The sequence below is a fragment of the Rhinolophus sinicus genome, chromosome 18 (genome assembly GCF_057876585.1).
Source record: "Rhinolophus sinicus isolate RSI-liver-muscle chromosome 18, RSI-T2T, whole genome shotgun sequence".
In the NCBI taxonomy this organism is placed as follows: domain Eukaryota; kingdom Metazoa; phylum Chordata; class Mammalia; order Chiroptera; family Rhinolophidae; genus Rhinolophus; species Rhinolophus sinicus.
In genome coordinates, this window is record NC_142518.1 from 91,198,017 (window position 1) to 91,216,075 (window position 18,059).

The 18,059-nt window shown below is 36.6% G+C and overlaps 1 protein-coding gene across 9 annotated transcripts in view; it reads right to left on the reverse strand.

The window, feature by feature from the left end:
* The window catches only part of SMARCA1 (SNF2 related chromatin remodeling ATPase 1), a 116,942-nt gene that overhangs the window by 90,392 nt on the left and 8,491 nt on the right, over positions 1–18,059 (reverse strand). For 7 of the 9 annotated variants that reach the window (XM_019719815.3, XM_019719814.3, XM_019719817.3 and 4 more), the window contains exons 6-12: positions 16,252–16,431; positions 12,491–12,646; positions 11,213–11,344; positions 9,635–9,703; positions 6,162–6,271; positions 1,588–1,814; positions 506–627 (exon numbers count right to left, since the gene is read on the reverse strand). In XM_019719815.3, coding sequence (XP_019575374.2) covers positions 506–627; positions 1,588–1,814; positions 6,162–6,271; positions 9,635–9,703; positions 11,213–11,344; positions 12,491–12,646; positions 16,252–16,431 — 996 coding nt within the window. The remainder of the gene's footprint in view (positions 1–505; positions 628–1,587; positions 1,815–6,161; positions 6,272–9,634; positions 9,704–11,212; positions 11,345–12,490; positions 12,647–16,251; positions 16,432–18,059) is intronic. The other 2 variants (XM_074323498.2, XM_074323496.2) reach the window with 1 other exon arrangement.

Consider the following 18,059-nt stretch of genomic DNA (forward strand, 5'->3'; position numbering starts at 1 on the left):
CAGAGCACCTATACCTATGTTGTCCCATTCCAGTTTTACAAAGTCTCTGTAAGACTGAGATTACTCCCTTTACAAATTACTATGTTTCATGATTCTTTAGGGTTGCTTATAAACTGGAAAAATCTGAACTGTTAAACTCCACGAATGGTGAGGGTCTACTGTAGGAAGAAAATCAAGAAAAGAAAAATACATCAAATCAGAGGTCAAAGAGCTAGCTGAGAAACAGTAATCAAAACATCAGAGACAGTAGTCATTAGAGGAGGTAAGGATGTAATGGTGTATTATCATTTATGTAAGTGAGAATGTCTTTGAAAATCTTCAACAGACTGATTGATGAAGAGTCAGTGTAATGGAAGCCAGATTGAAGATCTGAGAGAGAGGTGGTAGTGAGAAATTCAATGCACCTAGCTAAAGAAAAGGCCAAAGTTCAAAACTACCTAATGATGAAAACATGGCTTAATTGAACTCTGATTTTTGAAGTCCGATTTTCTTTTGTCTTCCTTACCTCTCTTTCTTCATGTGGGGTTTGTCCATCTAGTCGACAATACTCATAACCACGCCACATACAATAATCTTCCAAAATGTCCAGCAAGCGAGTCATCTGGCTAAAAATGAGAACCCTTGAACCTAAAACATTTCATGAAAAAAAAAGAAAAAAAAAGGTATTCAACTTGTATAAAACGAACTTGGAAGTTACAAAAATTAAAAGGTTATATGCAATATAAACATACAGCACATGAACACTCCAGTAAACACATACACTTTCAATGGATGCTATACAGAATTATGCATTTGTTGAGTTTTGTATTTTTAAGGCTTTTACAACCCTCCACAAATACTGAGACAATTTAAAATCTGCTTTTACTCTGTCCTGAGGACGAGCGATGGGTCCATACCATCTTTCATTGGGCTACTGCAACAGTCTCCCAACTTGTCTACTGTTTCTAGTCCATCACACTTAGTAGATTCCCCCATACTGCTTCCAAGGTTCTCTTCCTAACATACAAATCTGGTTGTGTCACTTTCCACAGCCAAGTCTTCAATGACCCACCAAACCCACCCCACTCCACCTTTAAAAATAGCCCAAACTCCTTAAAGCTTGGTTTAAAAGGCTTTTGTAATTTGGCCCCATCCATCTTCCCAGATTCATCACTACCAACCACTCTACCCCAAAATACCATTAAGTTCTGCATTCCTTTCCTTCGACACCTGTTTCACTGCCCTGGAAAGCCCTTCCCCTCCTTTTTCCCATGGTTTACTCACACACATTCTCCAGTGCTCACCTCAAATGTCATCTCTGTAACCACTTCCCCAACTCCCAATTTCTCAACATTTCATAGCACTTATCACAATGAATTGCAACTATTCCTCCTCACTACACTGTGGGCTTCTCGAAGGCAAAAAAAAAAAAAAAAAAAAAAAAATTGTTGTCTTATGTATCTTTATATACCCAGCCCAAAGAACAAATCCTGGCAAACAGTAAGTGTTCAACAATGTTTGCTGAATGAATTATTATGCAAAATGTTATTCATATGCAAGTCATTAATATTAAGTTATTTAATGTTAATTGGAAGATTTTTAACTCACCCTGTTCTTTGAGTTTGGCCAACAGTTTATCAAGAACTACCATTTTACCACTGTTGTTGACAATATGCTCATCAGTGGTATAAGGTGGACCAGGTTCAGCACCATCAAACAGGTAAGGATGATTACAACACTTTCGAAGCTGCATGAGAATGTTTAAGAGTCGCATCTTGTCCATCTTGCCAGCAGAGTTTAAAACATCAATATCTTTCATTAGGATTTTTGTATACCTGAAATTTATTAAAATATAATTAAACATCGATTATTAGAAAAATTTAATGCCATCAAAAATGTCCCTTTGGTGATCAGCTTAGATTCTCATTTAAAGATAAACAACAAGATTTGATTTGAGAGTAAATCTGATCAGCAATACCAAGAAACTAGTGAAGATTTGAACATTTTAACTTGTATGTTGCCTATAAACCTATTTCCTCCTGTTTTTATCCATTACTAAAAATTGCTATCAGCTGATAACTACTCAGGATAATTATATCTGATAATTATTCAATAACTACAATGTTTGCTGAAAGTTGGCATCCAACCTTTACGCATTTGAGCTAAAAACAATCCCAGTTTTTTTATACCTGTCTTCCTAGGTCATTGTTTTTTTCTGATTCTATAAACAGTTTTCATTATCCTTTCTAAACCTTCATCCAGAGAAAAATATACCTACATATCCACCTGAACAGTAAGAGTATTTAATTATAATAAGAGCCAACCTGTACTGAGTGTAAGTGCCAGGTATCATGTCAAGGGCTTTATATGAATCATCTTGATAAATTTTCACAAAAACTTTGAGAGGTGTATTAGTATCACCCCCATTATACAGATGGGAATTCAGGCAGCTAAGAGAAGTGAAACAACTTACTCGGGGCCACAGAAAGGGACAAATACAGGGTTTGATCTTACGTCTGAGTCCAGAAAAATATACTCTTCACCAGTACCCTATACTGGTTTCAATAGTAGAGCAGCCATTATAAATTATAAGTGACCTAATTTTATTTATATAAGGAACATTTTGCTTCTCTTAACAGCACTATTTGTTTTTTGTCTTTCTGACTGGTTATTTCACTTAGCATAACATCCACAATGTTCACCCATGTTGTTGCAAATGACAGGATTTCCTCGTTTATTTATTTTTTTGACTGAATAATAGAATACGTAGTTTCCTTCTTTCTTTTTTTTTCATCAGTTTCAGGTATACAAAGCAACGTAATAGTTTGACATTTAAACCCTCCACAAAGTGATAACCCAGCCCCCAAGCTATTACCCCTCTGACATCTTATATAGTTGTTACAATACCATCGACTATCTTCCCTATGTTGTATTCCACATCCCATGACTATAAATACCTATATGTGTAGTTACAGTTGACATTCAGTATTATTCTACTTCAGCTTTTCAGGTGTATAGTGCAGATTGGTCAGGCCATCTACACAGTCTACAATGTGTTCCCCTGATTAAGTCCAGTGCCCATCTGGCACCTTACATGAGCTTTACAACATTGTTGATTATATTCCCCATACTGTATTAACTACCAGTTTGAATTTCTTAATGCCTTCACCTGTTTCACCCTGTCCCCCAACACCCCTCCCATCTATCACCCTGATAGATCTAGTACCATCTGACAGCATACAGAATTACAATATTGCTGACTATATTCCTTATGCTATACCCTACATCCCCATGACTACTGTATAACAACCAATTTGTGCTTCTTAATCCCTTACCCTTTCACCCATCCTTAACCTCTCTCCCATCTTAAAGAAGTCCCTCTAAGATTCCTTGTAATACTGGTTTGGTGGTGATGAACTCCTTCAGCTTTTTCTTGTCTGGAAAGCTCCTTATGTTTTTCAATTCTAATGACAGCCTTACTGGGTAGAGCAATCTAGGTTGTATGTCGTTGCTTTTCATCACTTGGAATATTTCCTGCCACTCCCTTCTCGCCTGCAAAGTTTCTGTTGAGAAATCAGCTGACTGTCTTATGGTGGCTTCCTTGTAGGTAACTAATTGTTTTTATTTTGCTGCTTTGAAGATTCTTTGTATTTGACCTTTGGGATTTTAATTATGACGTGCCTTGGTGTTGGCCTCTTTGGGTTCATCTTGTTTGGGATTCTATGTGCTTCCTGGGCTTGGATGTCTATTTCCTTCATCAGATTAGGGAAGTTTTCTGTCATTATTTCTTCAAATAGGTTTTCAATTCTCTTCTCCTTCTGGTACCTCTATAATGCAAATGTTGGTATGCTTGATATTATCCCGGAGGCCCCTTAAATTCTCCTCAATTTTTTGTGTTTTTTTTTGGCTGTTCTGGTTGGGTGTTTTCTGCTACCTTATCTTCTACATCGCTGGTTGGATCCTCTGCTTCATCCAATCTACTGCTGATTCCCTGTCATATATTCTTCGTTTCCATTATTGTATCCTTTATTTCTGACAGGTTTCCATCTCCATTTTTATTCCTCCTAGCTCTCTGTTGAAGTTCTCCCTGAGATCACTGAGCATTCTTATAACCAGTGTTTGGAACTCTGCATCTGATAGATTGCTTATCTCCATTTCGCTTAGTTATTTTACTAGAACTTTGTTCTGTTTTTTATTTGGGACATGTTTCTCCCCATTTTGGCTGTCCCCCACCCCCGTGTTTGTTTCTATGTATTAAGTCGGGCTGCTGTGTCTTCCGGTCTTAGTAGAATGGCCTTATGTAGTAGGAGTGCTGTGGGGTTCGGTGGCAGTCTTTCTGGTCACCCGAGCCATGCACTCGTTGCGTCCCTTGTGTGGGTTGTATGTGCCCTCCTCTTGTAGTTGAGCCTTGGTTGATAACTGCACATAGATGTGAGGGACTGACCCTTGGGCTCACTGGTTGTGAGGACTGGCCTGGACTATAGTGGAAGAGTTGTTGTGCAGGGGCTGATCCTACAGAGCAGGATCTGCCTCAGTAGGACTCTTGTGCCTGCCCAATCCACCCCTTGGCTATGTCATACTTGGAGGTGGCTGAGTGATGCTCCAGCTCTTTTTGAAGCTGGCCCCAGGACCACCTTGTAGGGGATCCGCTTTCGGTCTACGTCAGCCACAGCCCGTGTCCCACACGGGGCCACCCAGCGGGAGCCAGAAAGAAATATGCAAATCACTGCCACCTGAGCTGTGCCTTGAAGTGCCTTGAGAGGCCAAACCACGAACCAAGGCCAGCTGCCACTAGTGCCAACTTAGAGCTGCTCAGCCAGAGGTACAGGACATGCTCAAGCCAGATGCTGCTTATTTGGGTTCCACAAAAGCCTGCAGGTAGTGTGCATGAAAAAGCCACTGAAAACAGCCCTGTTGTGCCTGAAAATTGGGTGGGGCCACGTCTCATATCGCCAGGGTATGGTGAACTAATGGCGGAGACTCAGAAATGGTGGCCGCCTATGTTGGCATGCCGGGAATGGGGAGGGCTCAACAAAGAAACAATGGCCTCTGCCAGTCCCTCCGTCCAGAAGAAAGCAACCTGTCCAGACCCCATCCTCAGCCAGACAACTCAATTCCCAACCATTTGTCCCTGCCGCCTTTCCAACTGCTGCCCCAGTGCTGGAGCTCAGAGAGAGTGATTCCATTGGTGGGTAAGTCCGCACATGGTCCCTTTAAGAGGAGCGCCTGGGAGTGTAGCTGCATTCAGTCTCACTCAGTCACAATCTCCGCTGGTTTTCACAATCAGAAATGATGGGAACTTCTCTTCCCGGCACTGGAACCCTGGGCTGGGGTGCGGCTGGGATTTCTCACTCCTCTAGGGACCCCCACAGCCAAAATAGACCTCCCGATATTTAATGGTCACACGCGGTTATGGGACCAGCCCATTCCACATCTCTGACCCTCCTACCAGTCTGGAGATGGCTGCTTCTGCATGTCCTTAATTGAAGGGCTTCAGTTCAACTTGATTTTATGCATTTCTCAATAACGGTTGTTTGGTAGATTAGTTGTAATTTTAATGTGGTTGTGAGAGAAGGTAAACACAGTGTTTACGTACTGCGCCACCTTGGTTGTCTTCTCAGAACATCAACAGCATTATTAGTAATATGTCTAATTTACAATTCCTTGTGACTCCGCTTGTCACTTTCCTGCTTTGCTTGTATTTATCAAACCATTCCAGCTTCTATTTTTGTAATATCCACAATCACTGATATTTTCAACCATCTTATTACTGATTATTATTATGGTCATTACTGTTTTCACTGATGGAAAAACAACAAAAATTAGCAAATGTACCAGTAACATTATCCCCCTTTAACCCTGACATCATCCTCATAAGCTGCGTATTATTATCCCCATTTTATAGAGGGAAAACTGAGGTTATGTAACTTTCCCAAGCTAAATAGCTATTAAGAGGCAAAGTATGCACGTTCAAACAGGTCTATAGACTCCAAGGCTGGTGCTCTTTCCCAAAGATTAAATAAAATACTCATCAATTTTCTACTGAAATATTTGAACTACTTAACTTGCCATTTAAACATAAAATGTAATTTCTGAACTAAAGGCATAATTGAACCACTACAAAGCTAATTTTTAATAAATCCTTATACATACATAAATTCTAATGGAAAAAAATAGCTCACCATTCTCGCTGCATTTTACTGAGTCCCAAGTAAATCTTTATCTCCTTTTTAGGAGGCAGGCTCTTCTCTACATCAGTTTTTATACGACGTAACAAAAATGGTTTTAAAACCTAAAAAGTGACAATTTTTATAAAAGTTTATAAAGTATCTAATATATAAACCTAAATTAGACATCAATAATGTGATGGCATAAAATATATTAAAAATTAAGACACCAAGATTATTGACTATTGAATAAGTGCAAAAGAGCCTTTTTAAAAATATGCTGTAATATAAGATTTTTAAAAGTTAGAAGAAATCTGAAGTCAGAGTATGGATGAGAGAGAGTCTCTAAACGTGAAATAAAATTCAGCCATTTCAAAATGGTTAAATATATGAATAAGGAGAAAATGTTTCAATGTTAAGGACGATACGAATGAATACAGAAAAAAGATGAAATAAGACTGTATACCTGCAAGACAGATTCTATCATAAGAAAATAATAGTGCTACCATCTACAGAGTACCTGCAATGTGCCAGACACTACACCATGAACTTTAAATATCAAGTATTGAATCCTTACAATAAATATTTGAGGGAAATGTGATTATTCCAATTTTAACAACATCTCCAAAGTCACTTTGCTAGTAAGCGGCAGAAGCAGAATTCAAACCCAGGTCAAGCTGATTCTACAATCAGCTCAGTCCCTGATTAGCAGTCGTAAGCTGGTCAAATTCCTTTCTGACATTGTTTCCTCAGCCATTCATCCAAAAATATATATTTGTGGTAAACGTATATACCAAGCATTTTTAAATGGGGATGACACCTATTTCTAAGGCTATGACAATTTCTGGTAGTGCATTATAGACTTTAACCACAGGACACATTGGGAATCTGAGATATTATTATTAGATATGTATGGGATGTAAGGAAAAGGAAGACGTAAAAGCAGACTTCTAGTTTATAGTTTGGGCCTGTTAAATTTATCTAAGAGAGATTATTAAGAGTTTAAACTGCCTGTGAGATATTTAGGCAGAAGACTCAGAAGGCTATGGAAGTCTAGAGCTTAGGACGGCGATATAGAGAGACAGATTTACGAGTTTTAAGTATATAGGTGATAGCTGAGACTATGGGACTAAATGCCCAGGGAAAGCATGTATGAAAAAGAAAGTCAAAGGCAAAGCCCTACAAAACACTGAACTTTCAACGACACACCAAGAAAGAAAAGCCCATAAAGGGGAATAATAGGAGCAGCCATAGAGGTTAAGAGAGGCTGTAGTAGAGTATACGCCATTCCATACCTCAATGTAGTAGGCCATTCCATACCCCAGAAACCAAGCAGGAGAAAGTTTCGAGCAGGAGCATTTAGCAGTGCTAAATAGTACAGAGAAGCCAAGATATTGATCAAAAGCTGTACCCTGAATACAGAAGGCAACTGGAAAATCATTGAAAACTTGTGAGATAACTTTAAGTTGTACGGAATGGACAGAAACCGGTGGTCAATGGATCTAGGAGTAAAGAGAATCCACTAGAGACAGAATAACCAGCCCCCAGAGCTGACCAGGTTCCTGATATCTGAAGCCCCACTGTACTACAACTTGTGTGACTAGATTCTTGGAAGATTTGTCTTCTACTCCTCTTCTGCATTCTTACAATAAATTCCCCATTACTTAAGATAATTTATTTCCTGACTTGTTCTGTTTAACTCTGAACAAATATTAACAGCATGATGACAGTTGGGGATTCAAGTCAATAAATGTTTAATGAGCTGTTACTCTGGACCAGGCACACAGGGCATAATGTGGTGGAAAACAGACAAGGTTTCCGCCACATGAAGCTTATATTTTGCTAGGGTATGGGGAGAGAGGTAGAGGCAGACAATACATTTTTTTTATTTTTTTATTTGTAAAAAAGTCTTGAGATTCTCATTAAAAATAGCAGACAGAAAAATAGCAGACATGCATCTATAGCCACTTCCTCACAAAACCCACTAAGACATTTTTTTTAGTTTTGAGGTATACATAAAAAATGAGTGAATAGATTAGGTAATAGGGATGGAGAGGATAAACTACTCTTTCAAGAAGCTTAGCTATCAAGGGGAAATAAAACAGAATCACAGCTAGAGAGGGACACATTACTCAGAGGGTGCTGCTTTGTATGTGTGAGAGCGGTTGGATATGGATGTAGGTTTGGATTTAGTAAGGGAGATAACTGAGCATGTTTACATGTTGAGGGAAACAAACCAACATGGGAAGACAGAAGTAGAAAATTCAGTCAATTAAAAGGATCAATCATGGGGAAAGGTCTATAAGGAAACAGGAAGAGATGAGATCCTTGGTTCACATTGGAAAAATTAGTCATTGTCCATAGAAAGAATACTTCTTCCACTCAGACAGAAGTTAACACACATGCAGATACCCTTTGAAGATGGATATCCTTGAAGGAGTCCCAACCCTACTGACTTCTATTTTCTCTTTGAGAGAGGAATAATGTTACTTGCTGAGAAAGGAGGGAACAGAATACCTGGTATGGAAGTCTTGGGGAGACTAGAAAAGGTATCAAATAGCTATTATAGAAAATGGGGGAAAATGCTGTAGAAGGCCATGCTGAAGGGACAGTAGCACCATCAAATCCGAGCTTACGTTAGGGAACATGAAATCACAGTAGTTCCACCCTGTACAGCTGTATAATCTTCTTTATCAGCATTGAGCAGCCCCGTACAGAGCAGGTCACTCTGCTAGTAAGTTGTAGAAACAGAATCCCAACCCAGAGAACAGAGACAGTTACATTATTACAGTGTAGGGCTTTCAGGACAGAAATGGCAGGTCGAGAGCAAGGAAGTTTGGGAGTATTGGCCAAAAAGTGGTTCAAGTGATAGAAAATGGGCTCATTGCTGGGTACAGAAAAAACTAACAACAGAAATAGATTGATGGATGGGGAGAGAAAGCAGGGGTCCAGCGACTGGAGGTCTCCATAAAGTAACAGAATAACTACAAAAGTAACATGAAGTAAATAGAAGTTATCAAAGAATGGAAAATTGGTGTTCAATGAACGTGAGGAAGTCATACCTTATGATAAGTAGATGACAGACAAGAGAACTGGTGGAGGGTGGACCTGTGAGTTAACTTGAGTCTCAAAGGAAGAGTTCTGTACATGACAGTGGGGAAGCAGTGGCTTAGATTGGCACTGGGGAACTAGGAGAATACTGATGCGAATTTGAGGACGTGTGGGGTGTGGGAGCATGAACAGCCTCTACTATAGACTACCACATTATCCATGGGGGGGAGAGCCAAAGCTAAAAAGCTATTCCACAGAGAGGCTAAGGATATAATGCAGTTTGTTTCCCAAAGAGGCTGTCAGAAAGACTAAGGGAGAAGCAGTGAGACTGAGCCAAGAGGCAAACCCACAAGTTCAAACAGATTCTATGGCAGTTTTTTTTCTTGTCTTGGTTATATGTATTTAACGACTAAATTTTCTTATCTGCTATTACTTACTGCGTGAAGTCTTTCCACCAGTTTTTGATCACCAAGACAATTTTTAGTGTCAAACCAAGAATCAAAGTCCTGTGGGGGTGAAAATTCTGTAGTAAGTGCAGTTTTGTGTGTGTGTGTGGTTTTTTTTTTAAAAAAAAAAACCTCAATATTCTATAAATTCTTATATAACTAATATAGCAATAATTCATTTTAAATGCACTTGCAAAAATACGTTAACTGTGATGGCCAATATTTACTTCTGAAAATATATAAAATACCGGAGCAGTTAACAAAATTTGAACCCCATTATACAGGACTCCATCAGCAGTTTTTCCTTAAAACACTTTTATTAGGTTTCCCCATACCATAGTAGCATTATATCCAGTAGGAGGAATAATATAGAATCAAAGACAAAATACTAATGAAAATGTTAATTAAAAAAATCAAAAGATAAGGTATACAAACAAGTGGATAGCTGAACTTAGTACTTTTTATTATCAATTAATATCAGTAATGAGGAAAATCAAGCTCCAAAGTCCTTAAATCATTCAATTCACAACCTTGTGTTAATGATAAAATCAATATACAACATACATTTACAAAATATGTTCTTTTCAAACCACACATTATGAGCTCCTTAATAGTCACCAAATGTTAATGCCTACAACAATCAAAGACCATTTTAAAGACTCCACCTGCCAAATCAGGATGCAAAAAGCCCTTCCAACTTAATTAAAAGAAAATTGTCAATGTATGAGGTCTGACAATTAAGTTCGTGAATTTGTTGCAACGATGTGGCTAATCTATTTTTTATATCAGAGGGATTATTTATTATGAATTTGTACCAACTGGACAAACAGTTAACCAAGTTTACTATCTGGAAGTGCTGAAAAGGCTGTGTGAGAAAGTTAGACAACCTGAACTTTTCACCAACAATTCATGGCTCTTGCATCACGACAATGCACCAGCTCACAAGGCATGGGCTGTGAGGGAGTTTTTAGCCAGTAGACAAATATCTTTATTGGAACACCCTCCCTACTTACCTGATCTGGCCCCCAATGACTTCTTTCTTTACCAAACATAACGTAAATATTGAAAGGAAGACATTGTGATGACATTCAGGACATCAGGGATAATACGATGATAGCTCTGATGGCCATTCCAGAAAAAAGAGTTCCAAAATTGCTTTGAAGGGTGGACTAGGCACTGGCATCAGTGCATAGCTTCCCCAGGGGAGTACTTCGAAGGTGACCATAGTGATAGTCAGCAGTGAGGTATATAGCACTTTTTCAAGGATGATTCTTGAACTTAATGGTCAGACCTCATACTACTCTGAACTCAGCCTATCTCATAAGTTCTAGCAGTGTGATATAGGCAAAGTTTAACAGGCAGGATGATCTCAAAGAAAGAAAACATGATTTCTCTAAATAGCCCCATATGAAAAAATTTGTACTTAAGAGCTCTTTTCTGAGAAAACCAAAACACACAGATAAGAAATTAAAAATGAAAAAGAACTATAAATTTCAATCTACATTCTATACTTTGAAAAAATATGTCAACATAGAAAAATTATACTTAAAATGTATGACTTAAACTTACATCTGCAGAATTAAAGACATCAGGCAATAAAAAGTTGAGTAATGCCCAGAGTTCATGCAGGTTATTCTGCAAAGGTGTTCCAGTAAGGAGCAAGCGGTTAGTTGACTTGAATTCACGAACAATCTCTGAAAGCTAGAAAAATAATAGTTATTTTAACATTGTTTTATTTATTAGAATACTCAACATTCAGTTCTTTATCCAACCAAAACATTTTTTGAATAAAACAAAACTTGAAAATTAATTTTCTATGGAAAAATATCCTAGTTCAGGTGACCTTGCCACAGTAAAGCACAACTGAACAATATATTCTAGACATTTCTACACTTACAAGAATGCAGATCATAGTCATACCTGAGACCCTTCCCCCACTTCAAAAAAAAATGTTTTTTTTCCATTTTGGGTCCACAGAAACAGTCAGAGCTCCATGGAATTCACTCTAGTCACTTTACCCAATAATATCTCCTTCACCCTGTCAATTATGTTCATATACATACTTAGCCAAGTTCTAACTTGGCCTGGCCACAATTTTTAAGCACCAGAGTTAAGCCCATTTTCCCTGATAACTTACAATTTTCTGAATATACTACCACAAAAATGAAAGCACACAAGGTATAAAAGAACAGTAATCTAATCAATAAAAATGCACATTTTTATAATTCTCTTAAATAAACAATTATTCTCTAACATGCGTCCTTCTTATCAGGTATTAGTTCCAATTTGAAATTAGTATGATCCACCTGGTGGTTTTGCTCCAGTTCTGTCCCTGTTTCTCCCAAAGTAGCCCAGTGATCCAAAGAGAGGTTCATCATAATAATTGATGCTTTTCCTACTGTTGATGGAGTTGAATGGCAAGAAATATTGATATTTTTCAATGTTAACACCACACTCTAATTCACACAAGTCAGATAATTCCAGGAAATGAATTTTTCTAATCCATATGAATACACATCAGGTAGCTTCTCAATAAAAAATAAATGCAAATGACATTTGCACTCCAAATATTACCAAAACATTAAAATACTGTAGTATAACAGAATTAGGCTATAACAGGTATAGCAAACGAACACCTAATTTTTATTACATTAAAAATTATGCTCAATTTTCATGTGTCTTATATTCATTAATTTACATTTTAAAACCATTTTAAAAACTGATTTTCATTCACATGCCACGAATAAAATCACAATCATCCATTAGTTTTTTATTTTGAATACAGAGACATAAACAGATGTAACAGTTAAAAGCAAACTTTAATAAAGATATTGAGAACTGGCTTACCTTAGATTTTTCATTCTTTATTCTGTGAGCCTCATCAATAACTAGGTATCGCCAATGAAACTTTTTAAATACAGATTTTTCTTTAATTATCATCTCATAAGAAGTAACACAAACATCCCACTCTCCTGGCATCATTTCATCACGAATAAAAGCAGCCTAATGCAAAACAAAGTTCCTTATATTAGAGTATGGCGACAAGATGATCATACATTTAAAGCATCAAGAATTAAGAATTCTAAGAGACCCTGGGAATCACCTGATCTCATCCATTTTAAAGATAGGAAAACTACGGCCCAAAAGATACCTTTGTGGTCAATTATCAGGATGACATGCTAATATATTCATTAACAAAAGAGAAGCAAAGGCTTCCCTTAAATGAGTACAGCATATTGAATGAACTGGAGAAGTTCGTATCACCAGATTACTAAATTACTAGGCTCTCTCTTCAGACCACAAGGGGTCCAAAAGGACATGGGCAAAGTAACTGCTTTCTGAATACCATATTTTTGCCAAGATCCAAGCAGTACCAACATGATACAGTTTCAACAAATGGAAAGAACTCAGTATGCATGAGTGAGTCCAACCTTTTGCAATCTCTTGGATGTTCCTTAGTTTCTAGTCGATTCAAGTCATATTCCTTGTTAAAGGGTCATAAAAGCCTACTCATTTTTTGGTGAACTTGCTGATGTTGTTATGAGGCTATGAATGTGATTTCATAAAGGGGATTTGCTCTATTTAGCACAGGAGTCTATTTAAAACCGTGAGACTATTTGAAACTATTTTTAAATCTTTGCAGACAGTGGCCAACATGGTAGCCAAGTTGACTGAGAGCATTTTTAACTTGTATGAACTGAATTCCAGATGTTATGGGTCAAAATAAAACCACGGAGTTAACAGGGAGCAGCAAAACCTGTATTTGAGAAGGAGCTGATTAGTATTATAAATCTGAAATTACAGTGCATAAATAAAATTAACTGTTCACTGAAAAGTCGTTACTTCATAAATTCATAGTTATGCACCAAAACACTGTGAACTCTTTCAATAAATATTCACTGAGTGCCCACTATGTATAAAAAGGTTGCCTGAACGGAAGTAGAGGACAGGAAAAACAGCCTTTGTAGAGATCTCAGTTGCACCTGGGAAGTGGTCATATTTAAAAATTATGACATTAGGGATTGGAGACAAAGAGATCCAGGGTGCCAGACGCCATTCGGTCCTGCAATCATTGTATCCATGTTTGATTTTGTGAAACATTCAGTTTAATGATTCCTCTTACAGGTTCATGGAATGTATGCATATTTTAAATTTAAATTAGCTCTGCTTTGAAATTTGTGAAGCACTTGATAGATTTAAATATCTTGACAGAACACTAAAGATCACATAACCCAAAACTTCTCATTTTATAGGTGACAAAATTAAGGCCCTTCAAGATTCATGCAATATCGCACAGTCAGTAACAAAGCCAGAACTAAAACCAGATCTCCTATTTCCATGTCCATGATCTTTGATCTGGAATGGAAAAGGAAGGGGTCACAACTTAATATACTTCAAGACTACATTAGCATCAGACAGGATCAGGAATATCTCTAACAATTTCCCAACTCGATTTAAATACCTATTGTAGATCATACCAATTTTTCATTACTAAATACTGACCTCATGTTTACAGAAGGCCAGGAAACCAGAAAGACCCAATATATCCATCCCATGAGGTACCAAGCTTCAAATGTATACATAATGGTCTGGATTTTCTCTATGCAAACCAACATCAATGTCTAGGTGTTGAATATGGAATACTCGTTATGTAATTAATAATTTTTAGGTTGCAATCCAGTATACACATACATGTTAAAGTGTATATATACAGAAGGAAGCAATATGCATCCTTACTATGCATAAAACACTCTATTTCTTATTCTCCTCTATCGCAGTGTTTTAAAAAATTGTTGTCACTAACCACTAAGATTAATTCCCAACCTACTAACGAGTGGCAATTTGAAAAACACTGATTTTGGAGGCTGGCTTTCAAATAAGAACCTTTTGAAGTTACCAGAAGAATCCCAATCTCCCATGGGGTAAAGATAGGGTAGCAACAAATTAAATATATCCACTCTCTTTAAAAGTCATGAAATACTTATATACTTCATAAAACCCTTGGATTCAATATAGTTGAAAACCACTGACATGTATTTTTACTGAGACGTAATGAAAACACAAACCTAAGTATTTATTTTCCTTATGATCTTCAAGAAATCATTTCAGCAAAAGTCAGTATTTTAGAAATACAAAGTTTTGTAAGGAGTGGCATTACATTAAATAATAGTAGTGATCAGAAAGACTTCTAAGTGACTAATCTGCTACTGGGAAATATTAGGCATAGGGCAGAACCAAGCTTGTAATTCTAAATTTATGAGCTCAATATTCCAATGTTTAAATTATTCATATGTTAAATTAAAATACATTTAAGTAATTTTTCTTCAAGCAAAATGATAAAAATAAAATTACAGAATTCAACATGCTGCCATTTTTTTGAGGATATATTTTGATAAACTACCTAACTATGTAAAATAGAATAAATCTTTATACTGTAAACGATGCTCTCTGGAGGCAAAATAAAGACAAAGTTTAATAATATGCTTTCTAAGCTAATTATTCATTTTAGTATTTTTGCATATTTATTTTTAAATTAATTCTATGGTCCTAAAATAATTGTAGCCTACAGATTGACAAATGGCTAATTTAAATAAGAGCCCAGAGTTTCTAATATTATCTAAGAATATATGCAAACACATACTTTTCTATTCAAAGACCAAAGCTGAAAGCTGTTGCCTATGCATAAACACAAAGAAAAGCCTCTCTGTACAAATAGAAAAGGTTCCATTCATGTGTGTATGCACATGTGTATGCATGTATACAAGTCAAAGTCAAAAGTCAAAACCTTCAACATAAAACATTTTAAGTCTTGCAAATTTACACGTTTCTGGTGTCAAAATAGTACAAATGATAGAGTCACTAATAAGATACACTGTCAATAAAGTAAGTTTTTAAATAAAAAGTCACTTAAAAGTTTAATTCAAAAATACTTTGGTTAATGAGCTAGTTAAAAGTAAATACAGGGGCGGCCAGATGGCTCAGCTGGTTAGAGCATGAGCTCTGAACAACAGGGTTGCTGGTTCGATTCCCACATAGACCAGTGAGCTATGCCCTCCACAACTAGATTGAAGACAAGTTTGAGCTTCAGGATGGGCAGCCAGATGGCTCAGTTGATTAGGGAGAGCTCTCAACATCAAGGTTGCTGGTTCAATTCCCACATGGGATGGTGGGCTGCGCCCCTGCAACTAATGATTGAAAACAACAACGGGACTTGGAGCTGAGCTGCGCCCTCCACAACTAGATTGAAGGACAAGACAACAACTTGGAGCTGATGGGCCCTGGAGAAACACAGTGTTCCCCAATATTCCCCAATAAAAAACTTAAAAAATAAAAATAAATACAAAGTGTGCTTATATTTAAAAAAAGTAAATGCAAATAAAAATAATGGATTGTCTGTTTATTAATAGGTAACACATCTACTACACAGGAGTGTTATGAGAATGAAATATATAAAAAGCACTTACAACAGAGCCTAACATACTGTAAACTTAAGTGTTATTTAGCAGTAGTAGTCAACTTAATTAAATGACTTTTATGGCAATAGTATCCAACTTAACACAGAAATGATGTTATTCTTGATTGCCTTTTAAAACCTGTTTCTCACTTACTCTCGCATCCTTGTCTCCGACGAAACAAATAACACGGAGAGATGGGACCCATCGTTTAAATTCATTCATCCAGTTGTGTAAAGTAGACTTTGGAACTAAAACCATGTGAGGTCCAGGAATGTTTCGGTAATGTTTCAGGTAACCAAGCAAAGCAATTGTTTGTAATGTCTTACCAAGACCCTGCATTATCATTACAAGGAAAAAAAAATCCATAATTTCTTTTTTAATGAAACATTTTGTTAGAAGCAACATTACAAAAGATATTTGCCAAATATCTCACATAGGGAAAAGTTAAAAGATTTTTCTTTTTTAAAGTGAATAACCATTCCAATTCAATACTTACTGTTATAAGAAAGGAAGGAAGGAAGGAAGGAAGGAAGGAAGGAAGGAAGGAAGGAAGGAAGGAAGGAAAAAAGGAAGAAAGATAAAAAAAGGAAACCAAAAACTTGCAGTTAAAAAGTTGCTCAACAAAGCAACTTTCTATTTAGACTTTTACTCCTAAAGAAGCAAGTTATCTGCTATATAATTTTTTCTACTAGTTGCAAAATTATGAATTTTGAGTGTGTATTTCACAAAACACATTTCATGTACCAACCTACTCAGATACCAGTCTTTCTTTCCCATTGTCCCCAACATTACTATAGCCCAGCCATGAAATATTCAGACTCAAGGGACATATGGCTCTACATGTGTATCTCACACCACTGAAGACCTAAAGAACCACAAAACAACAAAACATAAAAGAATTTTGCAGCCCGAAAGGACATTAGAGATTACCTAGTCCAGTGGACTTTTAAAAATAATATATTTAACACCTATGAACCCAGCACTAACTCATGGGTAAGGGAACAATATCCTATGCTGCATCGCCTTTTAAAATAGTTTCTGGCTTTATCCCTATGCAAAGTATGTATTTTCTTTCATAAACCTAAACTTAAAGCTACTTTTATAGGGTTTATCCTATCTGACATTTCACTTAATGAGATGGGTTTTATGAATGCTATGCATTAAAAGCTTATGCATCAAAAGCTTAAAATGTTTACTCCTTCACCAAGAAATTCCACTTCTAGGAATATTTTTTTAATGGAAATAATCTGAGACGTACGGGATAACTAAATTACAAGAGTGCTTATAACAACATTATTATATACCATACATACTATAGATATAGACATAGATACCAACCAATACACACTACATGTACACTACACTACCTGTATATATATACATGTATATATCTATGTGTGTACACACACACACACACACACACACACAATACATCAACCAATCCAAATGACCAGCAATAAGGGAGAAGATAAATAACAGTACTTCCTTAAGATTAATTATTATGCAGTCATTAACAATTATTTTTACAAAAAAGGTTTAAGTATGTGGAAAATACGAATGTGAAGAAATCAGAATACCTAATTATATACAAAATATTATCTCAACTATGCAAAATAAATACACCTGAAGGAAAAAGGCTAAAAAGAAATATGCCCAAATGTTAACTGTGGTTATTTCTAAGTAGCAGAATTACAACTTACTTTTAGTTTTTTTCTTGATTTTTCCCCCCAAATTTTCTATACTCCTTAAAGTATCTTTCCCTTTGTCAGTAATCAAACCATATCTGCTGTCAGCATAAATTCAATATGAAGGATCTTTAGCTCTTTCATGTTTAGACAGGCTGCAGCCAAGAGGAGTCACATAAATATGAATATCAGTGGGTCATAAAGATCTAGAACTCCCCCGACCTCTAACTCTCATCGTATTTATGTGGTCTTAAAATATCAATCTAGGCCTTCCTA